Below are 19,050 nucleotides of genomic sequence, written 5' to 3'. Positions count from 1 at the left end.
ATTTTCCATAGAACATGGAGCCGTTGGGATCCCATCACAGTGTGAGTGTTCTGTGTGTGTCCCTCGAGAGAGGGGTGTCACTGCTGGTGTGTGGTGATGCTGTTCTCCCCACTGAGATGGGCCTCAGAGTAGGGAGAGAATCATGGGGGCTGATTCTCATGTTCATTGACTTGGGGGACTATTAGCAGGGTCTGTGGGACATTGATCTCCTTCTTCCCCAGCAGTGGGGCTCCTGGGAGTTTGGCCTCTTGCACTCAAGTGCCAAGAGCCAGCACTGCTCTGAGGAGGGGGGGCGCGGGGCTGACTCAGGCTCATCCCTTTGCTGGGAATATTAGTGGTTTCCCTTTGTCAGCAGCACAGAAAATAACATTTGGATACTCTTCCCCACCCAGCGGGTGCCAGGACCCTGAGCAGAGCTGAGGGGCAGACTCCTGAGGAAGGGTCTAGCAACCTGGAGCCACTCAGGCCTTTCCCAGGGACATCAGGGGAGAACCATTCCCAGAAAACTGAGTGGGAAAGACACCACAAAAGGCAGGACAGGCCACAAAGGCAGAGGAAGAACCTGACCAGGAAGGAGCCAGCAACCCCAAGAAGCCATCAGAGGAGATCCAGGTCACATCTAAAGCTGCCTGAAAAGGGACAAACTGAGCCCAGAAAGAGCCTATATACCTGCCGTGTGTGCAGGGAAGAATTCAAGGTGCAGAAAGACCTGATAAGCCACCACTGGATGGTTCATAGGAGACAGAATCTCTATCAATGTAGCGAGTGTGGGGAGAGCTTCAGGAGAAAGAAGGCATTCAAAGCACATGGGAAAACCCACAGAAAGGAGAGAGCCCATCCTTGTTCTGAGTGTGGGAAGATATTCAACCAGTTATCACTGCTCACTGCCCACCAGAGAATACATACAGGAGAGAGACCCTATCGCTGTGCTGAGTGCGGAAAAAGATTCTTCCAAATAACAGCTCTTACCATCCACAAGAGAATCCACTCAGGAGAGAGACCCTATGCCTGCGCTGAGTGTGGAAAGCGATTTATGGATTCATCAACATTTCGTAATCACCAGAGAATCCACTCAGAAAAGAGACCCCATCACTGTAACCAATGTGGCAAAGGCTTCAAACTTACATCAAGTCTTACTAGACACCTGAAAATCCACAGCGGAGAGAAACCCTTCCTGTGCCACGAGTGTGGGAAACAATTCTGCCTACGAGAACATCTCATTAGACATCAGAGGATCCACACTGGGGAGCAGCCCCATTGCTGTGCTGAGTGTGGGAAAAAATTCAGTCTCCTTCAAAGTCTCAGGAGACACCAAGGAATCCATCGTACGGGGGGACCCCATCGATGCGATGAGTGTGGGAGAATATTCGGTCATCCAGAAAGTCTCACTCTGCACCAGAGAATCCACACCGGGGAAAGACTCCATCACTGTGGTGAATGCGGGAAAAAGTTTGTCCGTCTAGTACAACTCAGAGTCCACCAAAGAATCCATACTGGGGAGAGACCCTATTACTGCACTGAGTGCGGGAAAAGATTCACCCAATCGTCAGGCCTTATCAACCACCAGAGAATCCATTCAGGAGAGCGACCCTATCCCTGCACTCAATGCGGGAAGGTCTTTGCTCACTCATCGTCTCTTACCAAACATCAGAAAATCCATTTGGAAAAGAAGCCATACTCCTGTGCTCGGTGTGGGAAGCGGTTTGCTCGCTCATCATCTCTTACTAAACACCGGAGAACCCACTCAGGAGAGCGACCATATTCCTGCACTCAGTGTGGGAAGCGCTTTGCTCGCTCATCATCTCTCACTAAACACCAGAGCACCCACTGAGGATAGAGACTCCTGACCCTTGTGTTTGATTGGAGAAACCTCTTCAATTTCTCATTTCACTCTTTTCCCAAAGCCTGTAAAAGAGGGAACCTGCTCCCACTCTGAACTGCTCCCACCTCCTCACTAACCAGACATTAGGTTCAGTGCTGGGTTTGTTAAAATAATTTGTGTGGCCCTGGAGATGGGAGAATTTCACCCTAGAGGCGCCTAAACAATCATTGTGGATTGCAGCTGGGACAGGGATGACTGGAGTCAGGACTGCGCTTTACAGGCTCTGGTTTCTCCCAGGCCATTCACTCACTGCGGCTCCCATCCTCTCAGGCTCCTTGAAAAATGGAAAAATGGACAAAGATTCTGGCACAGACTGAAAAGGAACTTTTTTCTCCTGCGTTAATGAAAGGCAGCGACATCCCCCGCATGTCCTGAATCAAAAGGAAGGGCATTTTGATTTGGCTTTGAGATAAAATTATGAAGCAAGCTGTTGTAATAGTTGGCTGTATGCATAATGCAGCGAGGGCCCTGTCTTCACACCTAATTACCAGGCAAGCAATACCAGCTAGGACCGGAAGATTGGAGACTGGAGTTTCTGGGTCACACCAATGATAATACGGCTAAAGTCAAGACACCCCTTTTCTGAAATAGTTGAACCTGTCAGACAGTACATGAGACACAACATTTCTTAGAAACAGCGGCAACAGGTGGTGTGGGACTATATTTTATTTTGATGATGCACTTCTTGATGGATAGACAAGTCAGATTTGCATCCCCTAGTCCAGTCGTTCTCAACCAGGGGTATGTGTACCCCTGGGGGTACACAGAGGTCTTCCAGGGGGTACATCTTCTCATCTAGATATTTGCCTAGTTTTACAGCAGGCTACATAAAAAGCACTAGGAAAGTTACAAACTAAAATTTCATACAGACAATGACTTGTTTATATTGCTCTATATACTATACACTGACATGTAAGTACAATATTTATATTCCATTTGATTTATTTTGTAATTATATGATAAAAATGAGAAAGTAAGCAATTTTTCAGTAATAGTGTGCTGTGACACTTTTTTGTATTTTTATGTCTGGTTTTGTAAGCAAGTATTTTTTAAGTGAGGTGAAACTTGGGGTATGCAAGACAAATCTGACTACTGAAAGGGATACAGTATTCTGGAAAAGTTGACAACCACTGCCCTAGTCTCTCTGAATCAGCTCTCACATGCTCCTCAGAATAACCATATAAAATGAAAGATCCTTCTTCATTACAACAGGATACATTGTGGTGACAGGTGGTTTAACTTACATCTTTATCCAGCTTCTTGACCTCCCCATCCTGTTCCTGTGGGGCTCAAGTACAAACAGTATGCTGTTTGGTTATGAATTGCCTTCTTTATCATCTTGATGGTAGATGCATGCACTTGACGTCTCTGGATGCTGCTGCCATGATAGTGTGACCACATCACTTACCCAACATCTAATTCGTTGTTTGTGCCATGAGAAGCCATACGCCAGAAAAAAGGCAAGGGCAGGGATGAGGGATTGATATAGTAGAAGTTTCAGAGAGCTGCTTCCTGTTATAATGGTTTGTTTTCTGAATAATTTGAGTTTGTGTCCCTGGAAGAGGAAGTGGCACTTTAAGTCCACTAACACTGAGATGTACCTGGATCTCAACCCTGACACGTAATGTCAAGGAGTGAGGGAAATTATCTCTGAGCACCTTTGCTCTACTTTCCAGGCTGGGACTTGTTTACTGCTAGTTGTAGGTGTTTTCAATAAACAACTTGTGGAGTTGCAGTCCCAGCCCAGAGTGTGACATGGATGTGAAACAGCCAGGGTTCATAGAGCAGGGACAGAGATGGGATCCTGCGTGGGAACAGACAGCTCAGAGAGCCCTGTTTGAGGAGAGAGAGAGAGAGAGTCTTAAACGGAGAGGGAGAGAAACTGGTCCCGGCAACGTTCACAGATGAAACTGAGCAGCAGCACAGGGCCAGTGTCTCCTCGTTCCTCCAACTGGGGAAATCCGCGGCCATGCCTCTCTTTTGGAGGGTGACGATGAGATGCAACTTTATCTCACTGTTGTGTCATCGTTCCTGGAGGGAATAAAATAATACAATAGAATTATGAGTCTGAAATGGCTGCCTCCCATGTGTGTAAGTGAAGCCCTGCAATCTTCCCTGCACTGCTGAATTTGCCATGTTCCAGTCACTCTTGGGAGATGATGTTGGGGAAAAGCAGCCATCTTGCCTGTCTTTTTGGAGCTGGTTATGCCAGCTGCAGTTCAGCTCAGTTGTAATCTGCTTTAAATCATTATCTGCACTCTAAAAATGGGGGTGGTAGAGCATTGAATTAGTTAAAATCTCCCAGAATACGTTGTGCTTATGCTAAGCTTTATTGTGCAAATTTACTAGTTGTTAAATTGTTCTAACCTTTGTTCATTGTATATGCAGAATCTGTCAGATGTAAGATGTATACTCTGTTAAGGTTTGCCAAATATGAACTGTGTGCTAGGTACAGTTAGTGCAAATGTTTCCTTGATCTAATGCTACTTGTGTGCTGTGGTCTACTGCCGGCTAAACTGTTGTGTGCATAATTAGATAAGAAAAGGTGTGTAAGGTCTGTGGATTCTGGAATTTTCTGTCTTCTAAATGAGGAAAATACAAATATGAGTAAAACTGAACTCATAGTTTGGAACAGAGTGAAGATGTAAACTGCTGCAAGACAGTTCTCCAGATTGGGTATGTACTGACCTTCCTGTATTACACTGATTTTACTTCCAATCAATAAATCGGTTGAGTTTGGTTATCTGACATCTTGACTCACTATCAAACTCCAATTGCTGATAGTAGTTATTGTGTATCTCTCTCCCCTTAGTGACTCTGAGCTGTACTAAGACTGAACTGCCTCAGGGATACATGTTAGGGAAACAGTTTACCAGCCCCAAATGGTTAAAACTCATGAGATTTTTCTAAAATAATAAAAGTTGGAGGTTTTTTCTTGCTTTAGGTTTCTGATTTGTCAGGGTGCACTGGTTTCATGTTTTCAAGGTTTTTCTCTGCTACCATGAGGGCTAGAAACTTACTTTTTGTAATGAAAGCTGAAATTCTCATGCAATACAGTGGGGACAACCTGAACCCCTGCTCCACTCCTACCCCCTGAGTGCCATCCCCATCCCTCCCCTCAACCAGCTTTGGCAATTTCCCAAGCAGACAGACTCTCCTGGTCTGTATCTGGGCTCATGTGACAGTTGCTGAGTGATCAGCATGGGCTCCAGGGTCAGTTTATCATTATGGCCCTTTTTATTTACTCCTCAGACAGAATCATTTATTAGGAACCTGAGCTGCAGTCACAGTGCCCTCTGCCCCTGGAGCTTCAGCTGGGGTGCCCCTCCACCAAGATGGGGTAGGGCTGCCTGGCCATAAATGGTGAAAATGGGCAGGAAGAGAAATGGGGGTGATCTCCTAGATCCCTGTGAAGTGTGATCAGCCCCATAGGATATAGGGGGGCAGTGACCTCTCAGGGGCTGAGGCCAGGGCAGCCTGTTTGTGGCCCCTCAGGAAACATTCACTGGGAACCTTAGAAATTCAGGAGCTGTTTGATCCTCCTGAGCCCATTTTCCCCTCTTGCACCCTGCAGCTGCTGCTCCCAGGGGTTAATGCTGCAATGAAGGGCAAAGGGCATCTTGGGTTTGGATTCTGGGATGGAGCCAATAGAGGCCCAGACTGTCCTTCTCTGGGCAATTCCCCCTCTACTTTCAAACTGCACAACCCCACCCCACTGCACAACTGCCACTCTGGGCTGAGGAAGGACCATTCTCACCTGTGCTGGGGTAGGGGAGGAGGGAGTTGGAAACTTATCCCCAGACTCAGGATAAAATCTCCCAGCTGAGGGGATGAACCATTTCACTGTGGGGATGGGGGTGGGGGGAATAGAATCAGAGACTATTAGGGTTGGAAGAGACCTCAGGAGGTCAGCTAGTCCAATCCCCTGCTCAAAGCAGGACCAACCCCAACTAAATCATCCCAGCCAGGGCTTTGTCAAGCCGGGTTTTAAAAACCACTAAGGATGGAGATTCCACCACCTCCCTAGGTAACCCATTCCAGTGCTTCACCACCTTCCTAGTGAAATAGTGTTTCCTAATATCCAACCTAGACCTCCCCCACTGCAACTTGAGACCATCGCTCCTTGTTCTGTCATCTGCCACCACTGAGAACAGTCGAGCTCCATCCTCTCTGGAACCCCCCGCCCCTTTCAGGTAGTTGAAGGCTGCTATCAAATCCCCCCTCACGCTTCTCTTCTGCAGACTAAACAAGCCCAGTTCCCTCAGCCTCTCCTCATAAGTCATGTGCCCCAGCCCCCTGATCATTTTCGTTGCCCTCCACTGGACTCTCTCCAATTTGTCCACATCATTTCTGTAGTGGGGGGCCCAAAACTGGACACAATACTCCAGATGTGGCCTCAACAGTTCCGAATAGAGGGGAATAATCACTTCCCTTGATCTGCTGGCAATGCTCCTACTAATGCAGCCCAATATGCCGTTAGCCTTCTTGGCAACAAGGGCACTCTGCTGACTTATATCCAGCTTCTCATCCACTGTAATCCCCAGGTCCTTTTCTGCAAAACTGCTGCTTAGCCAGTCGGTCCCCAGCCTGTAGCGGTGCATGGGATTCTTTTGTTCTAAATACAGGACTCTGCACTTGTGCTTGTTGAACCTCATCAGATTTCTTTTGGCGCAGTCCTCCAATTTCTCTAGGTCACTCTGGACCCTATCCCTGCCCTCCAGCGTATCTACTTCTCCCCCCAGTTTAGTGTCATCTGCGAACTTGTCAAGATATATCATGTCCACTGCTTTCCCCATATCCACAGAGCCAGTTATCTCATCATAGAAGGCAATCAGGTTGATCAGGCATGACTTGCCTTTGGTGAATGCATGTTGACTGTTCCTGATCACCTTCCTCTCCTCCAAGTGCTTCAAAATGGTTTCCTTAAGGACCTGCTCCATGATTTTTCCAGGGACTGAGGTAAGGCTGACCGGTCTGTAGTTCCCCGGGTTCTCCTTCTTCCCTTTTTTTTAAAGATGAGCACTATATTTGCCTTTTTCCAATCGTCCAGGACCTCCCCCGATAGCCATGAGTTTTCAAAGATAATGGCCAATGGCTCTGCAATCACATCAGCCAATTCCCTCAGCACCCTCGGATGCAGTGCAGTCAGCCCCATGGACTTGTGCATGTCCAGCTTTTCTAAATAGTCCTCAGCCTGTTCTTTCACCACTGAGGGCTGCTCACCTCCTCTCCATACTGTGTTGCCCAGGACAGCAGTGTGGGAGCTGACCTTTTCTGTGAAGACCAAGGCAAAAAAACCATTGAGTACTTCAGTCGAAGGATGCCAAAGGCTGAAATTTCACCTCTTTAATTTTGGTGGGTTTGGGTTTCTGAACAATCAGACCCTTTTCATTTTTCCTGTTCTCTTTAAGAAAGGGGGATTTTTACCAAAGTGACAAATTTTGAGATTGTGTCTGGGCAATCCCTACCCAACTCCTCCAGGAGAGTGGGACCTTCCAAACTAGCAGTTATGGCAGTTGGCCAGTCATCTTCTCCACCCCATAAGTGCAGCCTCAGATGGCGAGGGGGATTAGCCACCCTGACCAGCCTGGCCTGGGACACTTTAATCCCCTCAGTCTGTGGTGGAGCTGTGCTGTCTACACTGGAACAGGTGGCCAGTGATCCTCGGAGCAGCTTGGGTGGGGAGGGGAAATCGGACACATTTCTCCCTCCGCCCCGCCCTCCCAGTCGAAGCTGCTGTTTTGTGACCCCTCAGTGCTGGGAGGGGAGTGAGGAGTCCCTGCCTTGGTGCGTTCAGTGCCTTTGTGCAGGGACAGCTCAGTCCCAGGGGCTCCTGCAAGGGGAACGTCTCAGTCTCTTCTTCCCCAGAAGTGGTTTCCTGACCCTTCCCCATCACAGAGCAGCCTGCAGGCCTGGCTCTCTTGGGGGAGGGGGAGTAAAAGCAGCCCTGTGTTGTGGTGGGGGAGGGAGGGAGGAGAATGGGAGATTCCAAAGTGGCAGTTATGGCAGTTGGACCTGGGCTTGGGACATAAATACAGCCCTGTATGCGGAGGGGGCATGTCATGGAAATGGCTCCCGTATGAAGTAGACTTGCACGTTCTTGGCTAATAAACTTTTGCGTCCACGGTCTGTGCCTGAAAACCTACTTTCACACCCCTGAAATGCTCCTCTTATGAAGGCACATCAAGACCCGATGGCTGAAAGCTGAAGAAAGACAAATTGAATTAGGAAATAAGGACAAATTTTCCACCGTGAGGGTGATTTACTAGTGGGAGAAACTCGCAAGGGAAGTGGTAGATTCTCCAGCTCCTGATGTCTTCAAATTCTGTCTGGACACCTTTCTGGAAGATGGTTTAGCCAAACACAAGTTATTGGGCTCCATACAGGAGTAATTCATAGAAATTTCATGGCCTGTGTTACGGAGGTGATATAGATGGTTGGCTGGTTCCTTCTGGTCTTAATAGCTATGCATCTCTGAAGCCCTTTTCCAACCCATCTGCACATGCACCTTTATTAACGTTCCCCCTCCAGTGGATGTTTGGTGCAGTAGTTAGCTGTATCAGGACTAAAGACCATGAAAACATTTTATGGAGAGGCAGACTCAGCGCTAAATTATATAGGAATTCTCTGCAGTAATTCATAAAGAAAATTCCCTTGTGTACAAAAGAGGGTCTTATAATTCAAACGCATAGGAATGAGTAAATATAGGTGTCACCAGTGATCGGCACTAACAACGAAAGTAAGAATTGCTTAATTAATTAAAATATTTTTATTGTAATAACTAGCAACTTTTTTGCTTATTTTGCAATTTCAGACTCAAAGTGAACAAGTGCAACATATATCAATTGAGTAAATGTCATCTCACTAATGGTGAACCATGCATCTTATTCATTACAGTGGAGGTTAAGTCCAACCATAGAAAAATTCTAAAATGTGACCTTCAGCTGTTTCCATCAGAGATTTCTGTGCATGGTACAAGTTGAAGGAAAACAAAATGCATCTGGAGTGTTATATTAAAATAATGAACTGTGTTCAAATAAGTTCACTGACTATTCATATAAACATTTCATCTGCCCTTTCTTTAGTTCTTTTCCATATAACTTGAAAATGACACTATTTAAAATAATGTTTCAAATATTGATTGGGACATCAATGTTATTTGCATCAACATTAGTGTCTTTTTAAAGCAAAGGTGCTGTCATTAAAGGTACTAAGTTATTAGGATGATATACAACACTGGAAATCATTGTGTATGTTTCCTCAGGCATGATCGAACTGAGAGCTGGTGTGTCTGTGATGGCATTTTGGAATTAAAAAAGGAAGGGAAGTGGAAATATTCAAGCATGGATGAAGAGTTCTCCAAGTTTCTTGAAAAGTAAAATATACCAAGCTGTTTATTGCTGCTATACAACTCTCATGGCAACACTGAAGACAAGGTCAACTAATTGTAACCTATAGGTAGGTCTGGCAGAATTCACTTTTTAAAAATAATTTCAACAGATATCAATGTTTATTTTAAGCATTTTAAAAATATTTTTTATTGATTTGAATTTTCTTAGTTGCGGGAAATTATGGGAAAGGGGGAGGTTAGACAATTACTTAATGATAATAGACATAGAGATTCAAAAAGTTAAAGCTTTTACAACCATTCATACATAAATTGTCAACATCACATGTCAAAATCTACAAAGTAAACATCCTTAAGTCAACAAATTATGCCCGTTTTTTTACTGTTCATTTGCAAGTCCTTTGGAACATCTTAATTCAAAAATAAATCACTGGATTTTGACTATAATAAGTTCTCAACCTGCAATTTTCTTATTTTGCCTATCTGTAAATTTGATCATAATCCATTTAGCACACAGATTTTCAAACTCTGGCATGCCCCACAGCAAGCGCCTCAGGGAGTCATGGCAGCCTGGCTTCACAGGCTGGGGCCAGTTCCAGAGGTGTTGCTGGCCGGCGCCAAGTTTCGTTGTGGGAGAGGCAAGAGTGCATCGGGGCGCAGCTCAGAACTGTGCTACCCACCCTGCCTGGGGAGCACCTGGTCATACAGAGGCGGCCCGGTTCGGGGCACAGGGCAGGGAGGACTGCCAGGCAGCCAGCCAGTGCCTCAGCTCCCACAGTACGGAGAGCCAGGGGCCCAAGAGGGCTGGGTGGCTCCCACCGGCTTCTAATCAGTCGTGCTAAATTGAAGGCAGAAATCTGGGCAGGGGGCATGTGACCCCACATGTCCCTCCTATACTGCCCCATTTTTTTGCCCCCACAACTTTGCGCCTGGGGCAACTGCCCTGCTTGCCCAATCCTGGTTACAGTCCTCTATAAAATCCCCCAAACCAGAACCTTTTGTACATAAAACCTTTTGTACATGAGTATCAGGCCATGAAGCAGAATGACAGGACCCAGACAGAACTTCCCCCATGTCCTGCCACTACCTGTCAGGGCTGAGACCGGGAATATCTCAGTGTTGTTAGTATTGGCATTTCACTTCCTCTTCTAGGGACACAGAGTCAAGTTATTGAGAGAAAAGAGCAGTTATAACAAAGCCGTCTGCTTTGATCAGTGCAGTGAGGGGCACAGAGGGGCCCTCACAGCCTTTTGGTTACTCAGAAGCAGGAATATACTTTTCGATCTTTTTTGGAAATATACTTTGCATTTGGGAGAAATTGGGTAAAGAAGGAAAACTAGAGGAAATAAAAAAATATACTGTGTCCGTGGGGTCTGGGGTGAGTGGGAGACAGCAAGTGAACAGCCTGGGAGAAACCAGGGCCTCGTACACAGCAGCCCAGATTCCAGTCATCTCCTCTCTCCCAGTCCCAACCTGTAACACCCACAACGGGATATTTAGGTGGCTTGTTGGTTAATGCTCCTATCCCCAGGGCTACACAAATCACCTTACCAAACTTAGCACCTGAATTTCTGTCTGGTCAATGAGCAGGTGGGAGCATTTCAGGGCAGGTGCAGGGTCCCCCTCCTATGTACAGGCTTTGGGGAGAAGGGTGAAGGGAGAGTTGGCAGAAGTTTCCCCACATCAGACATGAGGGTCAGGTCTCTCTCTCCCCTGTGGGTTCTTTCATGTCTAGTAAGAGCTGATGAGTGAATAAAATGCTTCCAGAACTCAGTGCAGGGACAGAGTTTCTCTCCTGAGTGGATTCTCTGCGGCGTGATAAGGCCTGATAATTGGGTTAATCTTTTCCCGCATTCAGCACAGCAGTGAGGTTTCTCCCCAGTGTGATTTCTTTGGTGGACGGTGAGATGTTGTACACACCTGAAACTTTTCCCACACTCAGTGCAATGATGGGGCTTCACCCTCTCCTCTAAGTGAATGTGCTGATGTCTAGCAAGATTTGATGGCCAATTTAATCCTTTCCTGGAGTCAACACAGCCATAGAGTTTCTCTCCCAAGTGCTTGCTCTGGTGTCTAGTGAGATTTGATGGATAATAGAATATTTTCCTGCATTCAGCACAGGAACGGGCTCTCTCCTTTCTGTGCGTCCCCCCATGTGCACTGAGCAATTGCTATCCTCTGGAGCTTGCCCCACCCTCTACATTTATCCTGTTTCCCTATCCTGGGAACCCTCCTCTTGTGGTTTTTCAGGTCTCTCTGCCCCTCAAATCCTTCGCTGCGTAGACAGCAGGTGTATGGGCTCTTTTTGCCCACAGCTGTCCCCTGTGTAGGGAGCTTTGGATGTGCTCTGGATTCCCTCTCCTGTCTCTTTGGGGTCGGTAGCTCAGTCCCATCCAGTTTCTCCCTCTGCTTTTGTGGTCTGTGCTGCCTCTTGTGAGATTTTCCCTACTCAGATCTCTGGGAAACACTCTCAAGGCCTGGGCAGCTCCAGGCTTCCCAGCCCTTCTCAGGCGGCGGCTCCTCAGCTCTGCTCAGGGTCCTGGCACTTGCTGGGTGGGGAAGAGAATCCAGTTGTTAGTTTTGGTGCTGCTTGCAAAGGGAAACCACTGATATTCCCAGCAGTGGAATGAGCATGAGGAAACCCCACAACCCTCACCTCAAAGCAGAGCTGGGCCCCATCACTTGAGAGGAAAATCCCCAATTCCAAGAGGCCCCAGTGCTGGGGGAAGAGCAGAAGGCCAGTGCCCCATGGATAAGGCTACTTTTTAGTCATGGGTATTTTTAGTAAAAGTCATGGACAGGTCACGGGCAGTAAACAAAAATTCATGGCCTGTGACCTGTCCATGACTTGTACTATATACCCCTGACTAAATCTTGGGGGTGGGACCCCACAGGTCTCGGGGGGGGGTGGCCTGGGGGTGCTGTGGGTGTCAGGGGGTGGCCCAGGACCCCCGCTGGTGTTAGGGGAGGGGTTGGTGGGGCACGCAGGCTCCCTATCTGGCTCCTCGCGGCTCCCTGGAAGCAGCAACATGTCCCTCCCTCAGCTCCTAGCTCCAGTCCGTGCGCTGCCCCCACCCCAAGTGCCGGCTTCACAGCTCTCACTGGCAGGTAACCGCAGCCAATGGGGGTTGTGGGGGCAGCGTTTGTGCCTGCGGGCAGAGGCAGCATGTAGACTGGAGCTAGGAGCTGAGGGAGGGTCTGCTGCTGACAGACAATGCATAAAATGAGCTCTCTGGCATCCCCTGCTCCAGAGAGCAAAGCAGCACCTATTGTCTGTTCCCGGCAGGGGTGAAAGTAAGTTAGAGGACTTACCGGTATGTTGGAGTCCTGAGCAGGGGGCGTGGCCTCAACCGGAAGAGGCGTGGCCTTAACAGGAAGAGGCAGAGCCTTAAATCCCCGGGCCCTTTAAATCTTGATTTAAAGGGCATGGGCTCCAGCTGCGGTAGTGGCGGCTGGGAACCCGGAGCCCTTTAAATCACCCCTGAGCTACCAGCTGCAGAGGCAGCTGGGAACCCTGGGGCTCGGGGGTGATTTAAAGGGCCCAGGGCTCTGGCTGCTGCTACCGCAGCGGAGCCCCGGGCCCTTTAAATCACTGAGGAGCCCTGGGGGCTCCCGGCTGCCACCTCTACCCCGGGGCTCTGGCTCTGGCAGAGGTTTAAAGGGCCTGGGGCTCCGCTGGCTGCCAGAGCCCCGAGCCCTTTAAATCCCCACCTGAGCCCTGCTGCCCGAGCCCTGGGGGAGCAGCGGCTGGGCTCCGTCGCGGATTTAAAGGGCCCCGGGGCTCCAGCCGCTGTTACCGCCCCAGCCCTTTAAATCCCCGCCAGAGCCTCCCCACCCCTACCCCAGGGCTCGGGCAGCAGGGCTCAGGTGGGGAGTTAAAGGGCCACGGGGCTGTAGTGGCGGCTGGAGCTACGGGGCCCTTTAAATCCCCGCCAGAGCCCCACTGCCGCTACCCTAGGGCTTCAACAGCAGGGCTAAGGCAGGGATTTAAAGGGCTGGGGCGGTAGCAGCGGCTGGAGCTCCGGGGCACTTTAAATCTCCGCCACAGTCCCGCCGTCACTACCCCAGGGCTTTAAATTGCTGTCTGGGAAAGCCGGTCCTGGGGCGTACCGGCTTACTTTCACCTCTGGTTCCCGGGGATGGGTCTCGGCTGAGGAACCAGCTGGAAAACCCTTTATCAGCCTCCAAGAACCATGTCTCCTCCATGTTGGGGAAATCTGCATTGAAAAGAAGGTCTCAGCCTTGTGCCAGATCAGAAGTCTGCCCAGAAACTGTCCACTGAGCCCTGCCATGGGGCAGGATCTGAAGGGGTCTGGGATGGGGTTGGGGGGCTACTGAGGGGAATAGGTTTCATTAGCAATTGCTGGGTGTTGGAGTTGTTAATAATATTTGAAATTATTAATATTAATATGGGAAGTCACCATACACTAATTTAACCATTAATTCCTTTATTAAATCCGAAGGCCAAATGATACTTATACAATTGTTCTAAACATGCCTAAAAAGCCTAAATAATAAGCAATTTAGTACATCCAAACAGTAACAAAACATTTGTAAGCATTTGATCAAAATACTTACAAATGGGCTAAACCCAGTGGTGCTTAGACCCATATTGTCTGGGTCCAGTGTGTTCAGGCAGTTTACTTTTTATGCACACTAAGAGTTTACTTTTTTACCTTTTAACAAACAAGTGATGTCATTGCCAATTACTGTACTGACTTCAGCTAAAAATCAATTTGAGACAGTTCATCCTCATTTCCAGTCTTAATCCAGATAAGATTTGCAACTGCCTTCCTTTCCGAGGCCTGTCCTCCCCTCCTTCTTGCTGTCCAACAGTTTTCCCTTTGCACTTGGGTTCACATAGGCTTTAGCTCTGGTATGTGGGGTGGAAAGTGCTCTGTTGGCTCATTTTACAACAGATTCTTTGTTTAGAAACCATCTGCAGTCATCCCTAGAGGTCAGAGGCCTTCTTTTTAGAAACTTTCCCTTATCTCATTAATTATTCTTTGAACCAGACATCCTCCCTACTTTATTCCTTCTGGCCTTATCACTTATTATGTTCAAGGTCTTCCTTCTACTTGCTAGTCAGGGCCTTTCTTTACGACACATACATATTTCCTTAACCAAACTCAAGCTAATTCTAATTATTTAATTTTATACTTGTCCTACACTAAGCCCCCTCACACCCTGAGCAATGTCACACTGTGGTTGTGGTCAGCTGGTGGATCCCTCACATACAGAGTGTACGGAGCTTCCTGCTGCTCAGGGCTCCCAGACTGGTGCTGAGGCCATATACGCAACAGTCTCCCAGGAGGTTCTCAGATAGAAACCAGAGCGAGGGAAGAGAAGAGCCCCCTGCCCACCTATCCCAAGAACTGCTGCTGCAAGTCCTAAAACCAGGGACAGCAGGATGGGCTTCTGACCTAGTACTATGCTCCTTCCCTGAGGAATCGCTGTTCTCCCTTTCCCTCCCCCTTAATAGACTCATAGAACTGGAATGGATCTCAAGAGGTCATCTAGCCAGTCCCCTGTGTTATGCTTATAAGAAGCACACGGGATCTTTTTCAGGGGAAAAGGCAATATGCTGTGTTTATTGAAGATACAACAATTGGCATATGCATTCAGTCACACACACACACACTCACTCACTCACTCTCACTCTCTCTGTCCCGCCAGTCAATGTTATAGTTACCAGTCCAGCGTCCAGATCAATCTAGTGGCCAGCTAGGTCGATCACAAGTAGAGAGGAGCCGGGTTCCGGCCGTCGCAACACGATGCTCCGGGAAAGCCTTGGAAGGACAAACCCAAAGTTTCATGGCAAGGCACCCTGTTTATATAGTGATTTTTTTTTATTGGGACCAATGAGTTTTGCACTGTTATGTTGTAATTAATTGTTGTTTGACGAGTGCTTGTTTTTTTAATTTTTTAATTTTATTTTTTATTTTGTTTTTTTTATCAAGTTTCTCAGGGAGTTATTCCATGCTGGTTTTAATCACAACTATCTTGTCCCCATTGATAGGTGCCTGTCTCATCTTTAGAGTCGTCAAACTGCCCTCCTCTGACATTTCAGTAGGGGCGTGTTGCAGCCTCCTGGTGCCCTTGCGTCTGTCTCCGGTTAAGCAGCCCTTTGTGCTCAGGTTCCAGGATGTCCTTTTCTGCAAAGAATTCAAACATCATTATTTATGTAAACAGTTTAATTTGTGAAACATGTACCCACTTCAGTTTTACATCTTTTTCAATATGGTATACCATAATGGGCTAAGGCATTCCATTATGGAGTAAGGGCCTATCCATTTTGATTCCAGTGTGTGCCCCTTTTCCGCATTTTAAGGTACATGACTTGGTCTCCTGTTTCCCACAGGGCTGCCTTTGTGGGCCTTTGTTTCTGAATTTTGTTGTTCATATGTTCAATGGTCTGATTAACCCTATACTGGAGGGTGGTTTTATCTTCTTGTAACTGTTTGAGCCATTGAAAATAATCATGCTGGATTATATTAGAGCTCTCTTCTTGACCCTGTACCAGGTAACTAGGATCAATCATTAGGCACATTGGATGTCCAAACAAAATTTGGAAGGGTTGAATTTTTGTTCTTAGGGTATTACTGCTGTGGATGGCAGCCAAAATCAGAAGCAATTTATCCAGCCAGTCTTTTCTTGTGTGATTTACTACCTTCTGGGGCACTTCCTTAATAGTGCGGTTTATGCGCTCTGCTTAGCCTGAGGACTGAGGCCAGTATGGTATACAGAGCTTTTGTTTAATTCCCAAGACTTGTATCATTGTGGTAAAGATTTCTCCTACAAAGGCTCCCCCATTGTCAGAATCTGTTATTTCGGGGGTGCCATATCTACATACTACCTCATTAAAAAACTTTTTAGCCACTACCCTGGTGCTATTATCTTTAGTAGGAAATGCCTCCACCCATCCTGAAAAGGAATCAATTATCAGCAATAAATACTGGAATCCTTCCTTACTCCTTAGCAATTTATCAGTAAAATCAATTTGAACCCAAACCTTCGTTGGTGCATCCTGGGTTGCCAGTGCACAGGACGAGCCTTGTCCTGAGCACACCACACCCAATTTTGCACCCAAGTTTTAACATCATCTTCCATACACTCCCAATCTGCTACTTGCTTTAGCCTTCTTGAAGTCCCTTCCACTCCTTCATGCATAAACTGATGGGCTACATTAAGTAACTCCTGTCTTTCTATTTTTCCTGGAACTCGGTCAGGGAGGTCTGTAGTGCCATCTGTTGGCTCATATGTGTCAGCACAGACATTTTTTTCTGACTTCTGGTTACAACTGCTATGTCATGGTGTTGGGCTATTGTATCTACCCGATTATTCCAGGTGGCCTCCGTACCCATTCCTTTACTGTGTGCCCTTAAAAAAGGAGTACTTGTGGCACCTTAGAGACTAACAAATTTATTTGAGCATCCGATGAAGTGAGCTGTAGCTCACGAAAGCTTATGCTCAAATAAATTGGTTAGTCTCTCAGGTGCCACAAGTCCTCCTTTTCTTTTCGTGGATACAGACTAACACGGCTGCTACTCTGAAACCTGTGTGCCCTTACATGTAGCACCTTTAACTGTTTAGGGTTCTTTGTTACCCACTGGTAAATCCATTTCCATTCCTCTGACTAGGCAATATCCTTTCCATCTGCTGCTTTCCACCCATTCCTATACCAATCGTGTATCCAAACTGTATCCCCTTCACACAAAAATCACTGTCAGCATAAATATACACGGGCCTGGGGGGAATTTTCATATTGCCTTAATAAATAATTGCCTGGTAAATTGCGTGGAGTTCGGCATGCTGAGCCGATCCATGGTCTAAATGTCCCTGAATGACTTCCTCTTCTAAGTTAATGGCAGCATATTTTACACATCTTTTCCCTTTTACTACCATTGCACTCCCATCAGTAAACCAGATGTGCTTTTCTTGGCCCACAGTATCTAATTCTTCCAGTGGGGGTGCCTCTGCCAAGGCAATTCTTTGCTCCAGAGTGGCCTCTGGACATTCATGTCTGTTCCCTTTATCAATTAGGGCATGTGTTAGCATGTCCGGCTTGGACACTGTTTCTGTGGTTACCTCTCTGTTAATTAAAGTAAGCATCCATTGAGCCATTTGGGTGTTTGAGACTTTACCTCCCATCAATCTCCCTGATAATATGTGGGAGGAGTGGAGAGGAGTGTGGGTGCTTTGGATAGTAATAGGGGCCGTTCTTGTAAGAGATTCTACTGCCCAGACGGCTGGTAGACACTAACGTACACAATTTATTTCTGCTCCTTGTAATTTCCTGGATTCATCTGCTGCTGGCCCTAGCTTTCCCTCTTCGTTGTTCGGTAACAGTGTGGCAGCCAAGGCCATGTTATTAGCCGCCAAACAAATAACAAAAGGCTGTGATTCATCAGGGAAACCCAGGGCTGTGACTGTGAGAGCCTTCTGCTTTAGCAGGGTTAGAGCGGAGTTCTGCTCTTTTCCCCGTTCCCATTTTGTCTTTTTCTTTAGCAGTTTCCCCAATGGGTGAGTTATTTCGCATATTTATAAATGTGTGGTCTAAGAAAATTGAATCCTCCTAGCAGTACTCTTAAGGAGTAGGTATTGGTAGGGGCCAGCATTTCTTCTAGTGCCCTTACCTTCCTCTGATCTACCTGTCTCCCTTCTTGTCCCCTTTTTCCTTTATGTCACATCCTTGGGTCTCATTTTTGGACGGGTACATATTTGGTGCTGTCAGACATTTTGAAAAAAAAAAGTTTTAAAATGTTTTTGATTTAATTTATCCTTATCGGAAGCATTAGAACTAAATGAATAAATGTAGCTTTCATGCCTTTCCCTCATTTTTTTGCAGAAATTATGCTTGTTACACTTTTTAGTGCAATTCTAAATAAAGTCTAATAAACAGGTGAACCAAGTCCTAATGACAGAAGAATAGTGTTAAAATGCATTTTTTGAGAAAGTGACATTTAATGCAATTAGTCCTTTCTAAATAAAGTAATTTAATAACTACAAAATCTTAATAACCATGGACAAAACTGTTAAGATATATCTAGAATTATGCATTTTTAATGGAAAATATGCTTTTTATGGAGTTAGTGCATTTCTAAATAGTCATTAAATAATTGTACAAAGTTTAATGACAGAAGAATTCAGGAAAAATATGAATAACTGTAGATAAGCAGGAATTTTTAGAAAAAAATAACTTTATGCAGTTGCTACAAGTCTAAAAGTTTATTAGACTATTGCACACAGGTCACAAAGTATTAGAGTGTGAGAGAGAAACTAGGGCCTGGTCTACACTGGGGGGGGAGGATCGATCTAAGATACGCAACTTCAGCTACGAGAATACTGTAGCTGAAGTCGACGTATCTTAGATTGACTTAGAATCACTTAGGCCAAGTCTACACTGCCCGCTGGATCGGCGGGTAATGATCAATCTATTGGGGATCGATCTGTCGGGGATCGATTTATCTCGTCTAGTGTAGACGCTATAAATTGATCCCCGATTGCTCTGCCGTCGACTCCGGAACTCCACCACTGCAAGAGGCTGAAGCGGAGTCGATGGGGGAGCAGTGGCCGTCGATCCCGCGCCGCGAGGACGCGAAGTAAGTGATTCTAAGTTGACCTAAGATGCGAGGACGCGAAGTAAGTGATTCTAAGTTGACCTAAGATACGTCGACTTCAGCTACGCTATTCTTGTAGCTGAAGTTGCGTATCTTAGATTGATCCCCCCCTCAGTGTAGACCAGGCCTTACTTCTCATCCTTGCGGCGCGGGATCGACAGCCACTGCTCCCCTGTCGACTCCGCTTCCGCCTCTTGCAG

General features: G+C 46.7%; 1 protein-coding gene across 1 annotated transcript in view; it reads left to right on the top strand.

Moving 5' to 3' along the window:
• The window catches only part of LOC141989670 (uncharacterized), a 40,369-nt gene extending 35,649 nt beyond the window's left edge, over positions 1 to 4,720 (top strand). Inside the window, exon 10 of the mRNA XM_074956603.1 lies at positions 393 to 4,720. Within this exon, the coding sequence (XP_074812704.1) occupies positions 393 to 1,831 (1,439 nt within the window). The 3' untranslated portion in view covers positions 1,832 to 4,720. The remainder of the gene's footprint in view (positions 1 to 392) is intronic.
• The last annotated feature ends 14,330 nt before the right edge of the window (positions 4,721 to 19,050 follow it).

This window comes from Natator depressus, chromosome 6 (assembly GCF_965152275.1).
Source record: "Natator depressus isolate rNatDep1 chromosome 6, rNatDep2.hap1, whole genome shotgun sequence".
Lineage (NCBI taxonomy): Eukaryota > Metazoa > Chordata > Testudines > Cheloniidae > Natator > Natator depressus.
Note: the sequence above shows the minus strand (reverse complement) of the source record. Positions and strands in the feature narration are given on the sequence as shown.